The 12,075-nt window shown below is 31.4% G+C and overlaps 2 protein-coding genes and 1 long non-coding RNA gene across 4 annotated transcripts; 1 reads left to right on the forward strand and 2 right to left on the reverse strand.

Annotated features, from left to right (window-relative positions):
* The first annotated feature begins 337 nt into the window (after window positions 1-337).
* LOC121124204 (uncharacterized) lies at window positions 338-3,175 on the forward strand. The gene is made up of 3 exons (XM_040719342.2): window positions 338-1,176; window positions 1,702-1,912; window positions 2,075-3,175. Exons 1-3 carry the CDS (start codon window positions 724-726, stop codon window positions 2,263-2,265), a joined length of 855 nt encoding a protein of 284 aa, XP_040575276.1. The 5' UTR covers window positions 338-723; the 3' UTR covers window positions 2,266-3,175.
* Window positions 3,072-6,836, reverse strand: LOC121124220 (uncharacterized). 2 transcript variants are annotated; one of them, XM_040719364.2, is made up of 4 exons: window positions 6,686-6,836; window positions 4,945-5,317; window positions 4,120-4,267; window positions 3,072-4,044 (listed from the first exon to the last, which is right to left on the reverse strand). In XM_040719364.2, the coding sequence occupies exons 3-4, from the start codon at window positions 4,255-4,257 to the stop codon at window positions 3,559-3,561; spliced, it is 624 nt and encodes a 207-aa protein (XP_040575298.1). In that variant the 5' UTR covers window positions 4,258-4,267; window positions 4,945-5,317; window positions 6,686-6,836; the 3' UTR covers window positions 3,072-3,558. The 2 variants fall into 2 exon arrangements, with proteins under 2 accessions (XP_040575298.1, XP_040575297.1); XM_040719363.2 differs by lacking the exons at window positions 4,945-5,317; window positions 6,686-6,836 and adding an exon at window positions 4,362-4,678.
* Window positions 6,837-11,472: 4,636 nt separating this feature from the next.
* On the reverse strand, window positions 11,473-12,052 carry LOC139906365 (uncharacterized). Its single transcript, XR_011781847.1, has 2 exons — window positions 11,914-12,052; window positions 11,473-11,851 (listed from the first exon to the last, which is right to left on the reverse strand). It is a non-coding gene; the product is annotated as an uncharacterized lncRNA (long non-coding RNA).
* Window positions 12,053-12,075: the final 23 nt, after the last annotated feature.

The raw sequence follows: 12,075 nt of genomic DNA on the forward strand, positions 1-12,075 counted from the left end.
TGTAAGATAGGTCTGAAGACATAGTTTTCAAAAAAAAATTGTAAGATGATAGTGAAAGTGAAGTTATTCTTAGAGAAAGTTAAATATAGTACACTCGTTCATGTATTGTTAATATATGTATAGAATTTATATTTTTGACGAATTATAATAATCATTATTTTATGAGTCGCAGTGAAAAAGTGATTGAATATGCTTCTCGCATGACAATAAATAATATTACCATTTGTTTGTATATTTCAATTTGTTACACAATACACAATTCTTCTTACATAATGCCAACTAACAGAATAAATCCTATCTGCTGCTCCACAAGAGTATGTAAGCACACTCACACTGGGCAGGTGGTGAGTAGCATATACTTGAATACATGTACCTATGGGCTATGTATGTAGGTATATATAGATAAGATAATATACATAATATTTAATTCGTGATATTTAAGATTTTGAAATAATAAAAAAGAGAATAATAATGTTTTTGTAGCAGTGACTACTATAAACATACATACATATATTTTATACTAGTATGTATATGAATTTTTAGCGCCGACGCAAAACGTCTTGAGAGCTGGCTTAGGGCTTTCCGTGGCGTTTCAGTACTTTTTTTATTCAACGTCAATAAGTTCTTTGATTTAATAAAACATATTATTATTCTCATCTACCTGAGGCATAGCTTCAGTTTTACAAGCACTTGTTTAGGAACATTTAATCCGCACTAAAAATAATGACTTCATCATCCGCCGGTATACAAGGACTTCCTCCTCTTCCGAAGAGCCTAAGCGGACTTCTCAGCTTTAATAGAAACTCCAACTCCGAAATACAACACCACCATGTTCCTTCTCGACAAAATACATCCTCTTCTATTCCGTCTTCTTCTTCCAATTCCCCAATAACCCTCAACAATGGCATCTCTGATAACAATTTTCCTCATCCCTCACCGTTGTCTTTCAAAAGAGACTATGAAAATGATGTCATTCCCATGCGTTCCCGTAATGAGTCTTCAAACTCCGTGAATTCATCTCCCAGGAGTAGCAGCAAGGAATGGATCCCTTCCTCTCAATCGAATGCTATTTATCAAAACTTTGTGTCTACTGTGAATAAAAGACATTCTGGGGGTGGTTCGTCTCGAAGAGGACCTCCGTTGGAATCTCAGCTTGTTTATTTAAGAAAAGAAATGGTAAACTTACTTATTTTCTTTAAATGGCAACGTTATTTTAATTGTTAATTATGGACTTTATGTCTGTATTATATTAGTACCGTGTATAGGTGTAAATGCATTGAAGACAAGAAAAGTTTACTATTAATGTTAACTTGATAGTTGAAAATTAAAATGATGTATTCAATTACCTATAATTCATAAAAATGACTTTTTCTCCATAAAATAACTATTTAACCAACACGGCTACTTCTTTCTCTTAGTTCATCTTAGTCATTTTTTAGATGTTTGTTAGTAAAACAATTAGGATATTTGGTATAAAACAAAATATTGCTTATAAAACGTACTCTACTTATTTTAGTTAGTTCAGGAAAAAAAAAAGAGTACATTATATATATATTTTATACAATAGAGTACAGATGGTGTATTTAATGCATATTTAATTTCATTCGTCATCTGGGTCCATTATAAAATGTATGTATATCAATATATTGGACAAATTTATTGAATGTACTTAATTCCGTTTATTTTACATGTTCTATATAGGTCAATCTTCGTCAGATGGATATGAATTTACTTTGCCAGTTGTGGAGTCTTAATGAAGCCATACAAGACTTTAAAAAGACACGTATTAACGTATCAACACGACTAGGAAATGACCTCAAATTTGACGAGTCTGACGAAGACACGGACTTGTATGAAGACGATGAGGAGGAGGATTTAGATGAAGAGGATGAAGACACAGCAATAGATGGAGGTCTGAAAAATTTATATTATTACACGCAATTATAATTAAATACTAAGTTTGTTATTCGTTTGTTTCTTTTTGAGAGTAGTGTGAAATATATGGGTATAAAATTTATCAATTACAAGTCATAATTCCCTTACACATTTGATGTATGCCCTTTCAAATTTTCAGATTCAGAGTTTTATGCAGAACCATCCAAGTACAGTGAGGGAGAGCAACTTCAATTACTTCAAGAGCATCATCGACGTTTACAAGAACGTGTTCGATTTCAACATCTTCAAAGATCCTCAAGTAATTCTTCCTCAGGTCACTCACGCCATTCAAGCTCTTTGTCTTCATATTTGCCTTCTACCGATATATAATTATCATTAATCAACACTATACAGCATGTCTGAAAGCCCAAAGAAAAGTAGGCCCTTGCCAGAATGGATGCTCAAAACAAATGGAAATGAGACAACTCCAACCAAAAAAGAAAAACATAATAAAGCATCTCCTAAGAAATCTTATGAATATGTTATGAGCCCTGTAGAACTGTATGACCATGCCCGTAAAATACTTAGAGATGGCAGTTCTTAATGACTTACTCTATTTTGGATTTTAAAATTGATAAATTATCTTTAAATTTATGCATAACAATTGATTAATTATTTTTTCTGGGAAGCAACTACGAAGCACATTTGATGCCTTATTAATTCTACCAATAACTACATAATGAATAATGATATTCCAACACGCTTTCTAGACAGTGAACTTTCTTAATTAATATGGAATAAATTATCCTTGTATAAAGTCCCATGGTTTTTGTACCTATACATATTTGTCACAATTTCCTGTTATAATGAAAAAGGACCCATGACTAAAGCAAGGAAAGTGTTTAGGTCCATTTATTAATTTGACGATAAAATGAACAAGTTGTCAGATATAATATAACACATCATGCTCAAATAATATGATTTTTTTATACATAACTTCTTGTTCCTATTACTTACATGTCTAATATGTCTTACTTGTAATTGGGTTCATATTTTACTCTTCAATTCTCTTTACAGAGAGCCCTAGCTAAATTATTATAATTATTTTTACTCATTAGATCATTTTAATCATTAGAATTTTTTTGTACATTCAATTATACTTCCAAATTTCATTAGATTAATTAGTATCGTATGTATTATAATATTTAAAAGATTTTTTATTGATCTTATAGTGTCATGTTTAGGAGAGAAAACAACCTTGTAATCAATTGAAATATAAATATATATATATTAAACTAAAGTAATTCTTTAAAAAAAATGGAATATTCGTATTCTGAAAAATTTTAAAAAATAATTATTATAAAACATTTACCTAGAATTGAGTAAAAAATAATAATGAATGAAATTAAAGAAGACATTACAATCGAGCATTAACTGGAGGGTATAAACGTTTGAATGTATTGACAAACTATTTTACTCATACTTTCTGACTAATTTAGAAATATAATGGTACAAACTTGAGGATTGTCACTCATAACCCACTCATAGCCTGAAAAAACACTTTTCAAACATTCAAATAGAGATTATTCATATTATTTTTCTGCTTAAAAAGTAAATATCACAAAGCATTTTTAATCCTGTTCTTTTTCTTTCTTTTTTAAATATGAGGAAATGCTGGAATGATTAGGCAGAACAGTCACTAAGAGAATCACTTCTGGAGCTTTGAGACATTTGAGGGGACGATGAACTGAATTGTGAAAGGTTCATCAAAACTGGAATAGTAGGATAGATGTCTTCTGAATGTGAAGGAGGAGCTGTGGGACGTGTGGCTTCAATGGCTTCGAGGCTTTCCATTCTTTTTTCCAAAGAGGCTTTTACCTCAGACAACTTATCCTCTTCCTTCACAAGCTCATCTTCTAATTTCTCTTCTTCCACTTTATGACCAATTTTATACTCCTCCAATTTTTCTTGAAGTGACTTAATTTGTTCAAGAAATTTTTCTTGAACTAACTTATTTTTGCGTTTTTGTTCTTCAAACGCCTCCTGCATTTCACGGATTTCTTTTTCTCGTCGAATAACTTCCGATTTTTCCATGTCGATCATTTTGACCTCATGATTTCGTCTTGAGCGCTCAAAATTCTCTCGCTCCTCATCCCACTTTCTCCGAGCCTATAACGAATCAATAATAATAACCATAAATTATTTCCTATAGATTTTATGTTAATTATATTATGGATAGATTACCTCTTCCTTGGCATTCATTATTCGATCCAAGGTATGACCAGCTTGATCTCCAGGGGATTCGTCCATGCTAACTTTGGACCCCCTTTTATTGGAGAAAATGTTTTTAATTTTGCTCTTTTTACCATCGAATAAGTCCATTTCGGAACCACTGAAACAGTATTTGTTATTAGAATTACGTCTCATGAGGGCAACTATGCGTTGAGTTATAAAATAATTAATGTAATGAATTATGAAAGAATTACGATAAAACATGGAGTAAAGTGGGAAGTATCTTGGCCATGATGATAAGCATGGAGTGTTCTAGGTTTCCTGTTACACAATCTACTTAATAGTAGTCCAACACACAACTATTTATTGCGAATTGATGAAAATTACAAAAACAACCTCAGATTGTGTCTTCATTATTAATTCTAAAATGAAGTTACACAAAGTAAGTTTGTAATTTGATAACTGATCTCTGGCATTCAATCTTAACTATTGGCAATATTCATTGTTCAACAACACACACAAAATAAAGAATCAAAGATTCCAAGGGACTTGCTTCCAACTTACAACGAATAAAAAGACGTACAAGAAAAGTGAAAATCTATTTACTCTTCACAGACGCTAAAACTAACTAACTACAACCTAACTGTGTCTTCAAATACATAAATATTGCAGACGTGAATATTATTAATATAATAACGAAGTAAAGTCACCACAATTTACAACAGAATCATTATTAGGGGATGTTAAAAAACCAATCATTTCATAAATGGATTATATATTTTTGTAAATGGAAATTTGGGAGACTAAATATATTTAAACTTTAATTTATGAACAAACCTTATTAGTTATCTACCGATAATGTTGGTATGCCTCAGACTCTTTAAAAGATTCAGATTCCTTGTCGATAATTCGATGGATTTACTTTGGATATATCTTGGCACCTAGCTATCAGTTCATTAGATTAGCCAGTTAGTAGTTTGACAAATCGTCTGAATATTTCACTTTTCTCTCTCTCTCTCGTCTCTGTCTTTCTTTCCTTCTTTTTCTCTTTCTTCCCTTCTTTCTTCAACTGAAGTCATAAAGAAAATTCCCCCCTTAAAGGATGGGTAGAGGGCAGCTCTGATTGGGTTATTCTATTAACAATACTCTTTACAGAATACTCATACTCCTTGATTAATAATATCACTGCACCTAGGTACCTAATTTGGAACTGAAAAAAAAGGAAATAACTTTAAAAAATGCAAACCGTATACATGCAAAATAATATATATATTATTTTGTTTTTACAAAGCAATTTATTACATTTGATTTTTTATAATTTGTGATTAAACATCAACAAAGAAGTTAATGATTAAGTCAGATTATATTGTTGAATTAATGTGATTGGATGGAGAAAAAATATATAGTAAATAATATCTATTAGTCATACATTCTTTTATGTAGTTATAATTATATTATGAAATGTTATTCTATTGTCAACTACTAATTAAGGAATTATTATAAATTGTTTTTTCTTCTTCAATTTTCACTTAAGAAATTAATATATATAGGCATTAAATCTAAGTGATTGCTATAAACTAATGATAGAATAACACACAAATTAGTGATTTAAATATTATAATTTGACGAAATATAATAATTATTTTATCTATTTTTTTTTGTAGAGTTACATATTGACATAAATGATGACATTGCATGCAGTGTACTCTTTAAACAATGTCCTCTTCTCAAGCATGATAAATTAATGAGGGAAAGTTGCAACACCGGACGAAGGGAATTTATCAAATCCATAATATAAATCTGATTATATCATAATCAACTCAAATAAAATTCAACCGAATGAAAAATCTAGGTATATTAAAAAAATATTATTTTGTCTAATTAACTGTTGCAACATTTGACGAGTATCATTCAAATGCAATTTGTGAAAAAACGATTGACTGGTATAACCTTTAAATAGATTAAAACAATAGCAAACATATGTAGGTATTTTGTCATCAAAATTTGCGAGTCTAAGCTCGAATCAACATTGAAATAATTTACCCACAAACAAAAATTGTTGCAAATGCCCCTGATCCGCCCCTTACATCACAGAGCGGTAATCGTCGGTGCGGGTAAAGACCCACAATAAGCTAACCGTCATAAGGACTGTTACATAATATTAGTATTCTTTTCAAAGTAATTCTTTATTCTGAGAATCAAATCCCGATTCCCCAACTTTGTCCTTACAAATTAATATTGCATAAAAGAGGAATTACAGGATGAGGGAGCCCTGTGTGATAAGAAAAGTTCCTTGACTTCTCATCATAAATAGAGAAAGTATATATAATAAATACTCTTTATAATCTTGTTTTTACAGTAGAACTTTATTTTCGATAAATATTATTAATTTCCAGGTAGATACTTGGTTTTGCAAAGGAAAAGAAAGAAAGAAATGCAACACCTGTAGTTTATTACGCCGGTATAAGATATTATACATATGTAGTAAGTGTTATATTCTATATATATATATATACATATAAAAAATTAATAACTTTAGTCAAGAAAAAGTATAATAGAAATAAGTAACGGTACATACTTTATTAGTAAATTTGAATACGGATTTCACTCATTATACGAAACAATTTATACTACTGATAAGTTAAGCACACTATATATTAGGCCTTTTTTATGTTGTTTTATTCTAAGGAAGGAGGTAATGACGAATACAAGTTTGAACAAATACTGATAAGGTTTATCAATTATGAAAAACGACAGTCAAACGCAAACAAAGAGTGCTGAGTTTCTAATACAACTAATTGTCATTTTACATTATATATACACTATACATATATTGCTATTGTATATCTCTCGATGAGAATATCAGGTGAGGGCGGAACATTGATATAGCTGAGATCGTCAAGGTTGAATTCACAATACTATGTTAGTATCTAAATAGATTACTATTAATTCATTAATATATGTATAGTTACGTGAGTTTTAACTATATAAATGTTCCGTACCTTAATTTTTAATTCAAATATTGGTGTCTAATTTTTGGGCTAAATTATTGCTGGATTCTGGTAATCTTGTGTCGATCCTTATTTAGCACTGAATACTGCAGTCCCGTTACGTCCTGCATATCAGTATAAAGTTCAATCTTTGATGACGTCTCTTAACTATATACTTCTTTTTTCAAATCAGTTCTAGTCCGAAGGACTGACGGTCTTAAGGACCGGTCCTACGACTGAACTTGACTGTATCTGAATAAAATAGGACTACCAAAACAATGGATTCGGGTATTACAAAAATTACTCGAACTCGTGCGTTCTATTATATTACTTATTGATTGCAGGAGGGGGCTCTTAACTCCCTGGTTGTATTCACTCTCATTTAGATATAGATAGAGTTTTGGGGGTATTGATTTGGAGCTATTAGATTTGATCAAAATAATTTTTCAACCCATACATTTGGAAAAGTTACAAGCTATTTTTATGGAATTAATGCCTAGTCATGGTATTCACTGTAAAAGTATGTGATTCTCAATTTCCATAACAACTTCTCGTAATCTATGATTTTCCAAAAAAGAAAAATATAATAACAATTTCGAACAGAATGATGAATTTTTTATCATTTACTGCAGTAGTAAATTTCAGTATAATAGAATAATACTATGTAATTTGTTTAAAGAATCAAATATTATATTTTCGAATTGCTCTTGCTGATCTGTCAATGTATTTTTGAGAGGGCTCCCTCAAAAACGTCTTCATGAGCTTGTCTGACATAATACATTTTGATTGTGAATTGTTTTTGTTCTTGGATGGGATTTTCAAACTAATAATAATATACGACTCCTGGTTCCACTATTCTTAAGCAACGATTTCTATAAATATCGGATTCACAGTAGATCAGTAGTCGCGGAACATAAAAGCCAAGGGTCATTGCCCCTTCCCCCATTTTGCAGAACCTTAATAGTTATTATAAGTGTTGTGTCGCTACTTATTTAGGACTCAAGAACACAGTCCCGTTCGGTTCAGTCACGGCCCAGTCCACTTCAATTTTCGAGAGAAAGAAATAAATTTTCCTTCCTTAAAAAAATTATTATTCGTTCAAATTTAGTCTATTCAGAAAAGTTTAAAATTTAAAAAATAAATTTTTCTCCCTTTTAGAAAAATTATTTGTCAAACGGCCATGTAACAAGGGTCTAAATAAGGTTTAAAGAAAAAAATTAAGGGATTGGTTTTTACTTCTTCGTCGATCTATTTTACATATTATACATATTTACAATACATTTTCTTTTTGTAATATACATACATAAATTCATAATTTTAAATTGAAATAAGTGTATTTTTCAGTAAGAATAAGTGCTTAGAGTAGTAATGGGTTCGAGTTATGGCAAAAAATGGATTATTTTTTTTCGTTTTAGTATTTGATACTTTTATCTTTGAATAAAAGTTAATGATGATTAAAAGAGACGACGGATTACACACAAAATTCAACTTTGTATCTGGAGCATCTACAGAGGGTAGGCCAGAAGGGCTGATTTTTGCCTTATCACCCAAGGATTATGGGTTTGTTGAAAAAATTTTAAATGATAAAAAAGGGATGGAGGAAATATTTTTAAAGGGTTTCATTAAAAAATGGTGATTAGACAAATTCAAGACTGGGACAAAATTTTAATCTCAACATTTTTTTTTAAAGTTAATATCCCCCCCCCCCAATAAAATCCTCCTTTAGACGCCCCTGTGTATTCACTATTTTACAAATTTAATAAGGTCTGAAGTTGTAGTTATAGATATGTAGACTTGGATATTGAGCGGAAAATGAGCACTGTCATGCGTTTCGTTATTTTTGAAAAAACATCTCCCTATTTTATGGCTACGAGGATACTTATGTGTTCCCTAGGGGCACTGAGTACATAAAGAATTACTCTATAACTCATTTTTGATTAATCTAAATTGACATCTCCAAAGGGACGAAAGTTTTTTCTAAGTCAAGTAAATTTCTATAAACAACTTATCACGTCGTCATATTTGTTTTTTAATGAAGGAATGTACGAAAATCAATTGAGGAATGCGCACCTGAACGGAAATTTTGCAGGAAAAAGTGCGAATGAGTCCAAGTCACGGATTAAGTTATTCTTATAGTTGATAATATTGTAGAGAAAAACGGGTGCGAGGAGAAGGGTGGAGAAAGACATATGGTATCATTGTTTAAAATACTGATGTGATTTTCACTGATAATCACATCAGTATTTATCAGTTGCCTGCTTTATTATGAATTTTGAGGGTATGACGAAAGTATTTATTAGCAAAATATTTAATAAAGATATACTACGTATAATTGACTTAGACGGTTTTTGTCCGTTACAGTAGATTTGAAAACGTCACACTCCATGAAATTGTAATTCATTATGAACCATATTCTCAGAATAATAACTAATAAAACGACAAAGTAAGAGTATTTCGAAATATATTTGAAGTTCCAAGTTTAAAATAGAAGGCTTAAATTAAACATAATGTACATACTAAATAATAAAGAATGAACCATCATACATTTAAGTTAATTATACAAAATTAAACATTACAATCATATAACTAATAATAACAGTAAGTTATAAATACAGAATATTGAAATAATAGATTGATCCAAATAATATTTTCTTGTTCTAGCATCGGAATTCAGTTCAATATGTCATAACTTTAGGTTGCAAAAAACAAACCAGACGTGGAGTTTAATCAAAAAGATCATCACCCTTTTTTCCTCAAGTGCAAGTTGCATCTACATAGTATATCTTATGATATGATATACTATTTAGGTGTAAGGAAATGTACACCTCTTAACAACAAATTACAAATAGGGAAAGTAAAGGGTTTTTCATTAACAGCGCTCACATTTTTTTATAAATAAAACGAAAACGGTTTGAGATATCGACGACTTCCCTATTTGCCGTTAAAATAAATTTAAGTTAATTTATGAATGAAATTCGATGTCGTTTGAATGACCACCACGTGCACATTTTACGAAGCCAATCGTTGAACCCAATTTTCGACTACTTTTCCGCATAAATTGGCTGAAAATGCAGCAATTTCGCGTTTAATATTTGTTCTGAGCTTTTCTAACGTCGACGGATTATTGGTGTAGATCAGGGATTTCACGTGACCCCAAAGAAAATAGTTTAGAGGCGTTAAATCGCACGAGCGACATGACCAATTCACTGGTCCCTTTCTGGAGATAAAACGCTCATCAAACTTACTCTTCAATAAATCGATTGTAACTTTTGCTGTGTGTGAAGTGTTAAAACCACCTATCGTCCAAGTCCATATCTTCCAATTCAGGCCAAAAAAAATCGGTTATGATGGCACGGTAACGAATTCCATTCACAGTAACGTGGCGATTGCCATCGTCGACGAAAAAGTACGGCCCAATGACACCGCCAGCATGCAATCCACACCAAACAGTAATTTTTTTATGTGTCCAATAGCCCATATTTTGCTTGTTAACAAATCCATAGAGCCAAAAATGTGCCTCATCGCTGAAGATGATTTTATGTTGAAAATCACGATCATTTTCGAATTTTCCTTCAACCCATTTTACGAATTCCCGACGTTTGAAGTGGTCAAGCGGCTTCAGTTCTTGTGTCAACCTATCTTATACGGGTGTAGGCCAAGATCTTTTCGCAAAATTCGCCACAACGATGTCACAGAGATGCCCAACGATTGAGAACGGTGCGTAAGAGACAAATTTGGGTCATCTTGAATTGATGCGGTTGCGGCAGCAATATTTTTTACACTATTTCTTTGTCTCACTGGCACAAAAAAACATTATGTAGCGTGTATGTGGACTCAAATTTTTTCACCAAACGCTGAATTGTTGATTTTGCAGGTCGATTACGTTAACCATAAATGGGCGTTAACGCTCTTAAAGTTTGGATTAAAGACTCACCACTTTTGTAATAAATTTTAATAATTTGCAAGCGTTGATCGAGTGTGTACTGCTCCATGATGAAACTACGATTATTTTTGAGCACAGCTGTCAAAGAAAAAATAACAAATATGACGTCGTTTTCGAAACCTATCAATGTAAAATGTGAGCGTCCCTATTGAAACCCCCCTTTATTTGCGAAATAGTCAATAATTATCATTGAATAAATATACTCTTACCCAAAATTAACATTGGTAGGCTTAAGAAACTTAGTACAATAGAGAGATATAATACATAACAGTGCTTACGCTGAGATAAACAAGGGACATTTTTTGAAGCCGAAAAATATTTCAACAAAATATAGTTATTCAACATAAATCACTTCAAACATTGTATGAAATCACCCTATACTTTGACGACAATAACTGAATCAAATGTAAAGTACAGTGAGAATCGACCAAAAATATTTAAAGCAGCCTCTATATTGTGGACATACCAATTTATTACTACTATAATTTGAATAATTGGATCAAATACAATGGCTACAATTTTTTCTTCACATACAGAGTGTGCCATTAAAATCTGAACAGTTTGAACATAATAATTCAACAAGATATAATTTATTAATTAATAATATAATTTCAGCAAACCTAATATTATAAATAGATGTGTGTCTCAGCTCTTTTAATAATTTATGTTATGAGTTATGACGCTCTTAGTGTGGATGTAGTCCTCAGTCATGACGTCCCAGTACTGGCAGACAGTGATTTTGAGGGTATCAGTGTTTGGATGAAGGAAACTGCAGGGGCCTTCATCTCGACATGTAACCAAAAAAAGTAATCTAGGATGTTGGGATCAGGGATGTTAATTAGCAAAAAAAAAAAAAAAAGGAGTTCAAAATACCTCAAAAGAGTAATTCAAAACCCATTCAAAAGAGTCTTGAAGGGGAAGAGATAGGTTTCTTTCATTGTTGATTTCAAAAGTGGCCTCTTCAACATCACAAAGGTCTTTTCACCCCCTTTTTTTATACCTATCTGGACCGTCTGGTGTGAAACCGCGAGATCT

This window comes from Lepeophtheirus salmonis, chromosome 9 (assembly GCF_016086655.4).
Source record: "Lepeophtheirus salmonis chromosome 9, UVic_Lsal_1.4, whole genome shotgun sequence".
NCBI lineage: Eukaryota > Metazoa > Arthropoda > Copepoda > Siphonostomatoida > Caligidae > Lepeophtheirus > Lepeophtheirus salmonis.

Bases quoted from the DNA above. Each gene is read 5' to 3' on its own strand.
- LOC121124220 (XM_040719363.2), bottom strand. From the start codon at position 4,411: ATGCTTATCATCATGGCCAAGATACTTCCCACTTTACTCCATGTTTTA. The intron at 4,268-4,361 runs GTAATTCTTTCA...ATACTGTTTCAG, and splicing joins ACTTTACTCCATGTTTTATC to TGGTTCCGAAATGGACTTAT. The intron at 4,045-4,119 runs GTAATCTATCCA...GATTCGTTATAG, and splicing joins TAATGAATGCCAAGGAAGAG to GCTCGGAGAAAGTGGGATGA.
- LOC121124204 (XM_040719342.2), top strand. From the start codon at position 724: ATGACTTCATCATCCGCCGGTATACAAGGACTTCCTCCTCTTCCGAAG. The intron at 1,177-1,701 runs GTAAACTTACTT...TGTTCTATATAG, and splicing joins TTTATTTAAGAAAAGAAATG to GTCAATCTTCGTCAGATGGA. The intron at 1,913-2,074 runs GTCTGAAAAATT...TCAAATTTTCAG, and splicing joins AGACACAGCAATAGATGGAG to ATTCAGAGTTTTATGCAGAA.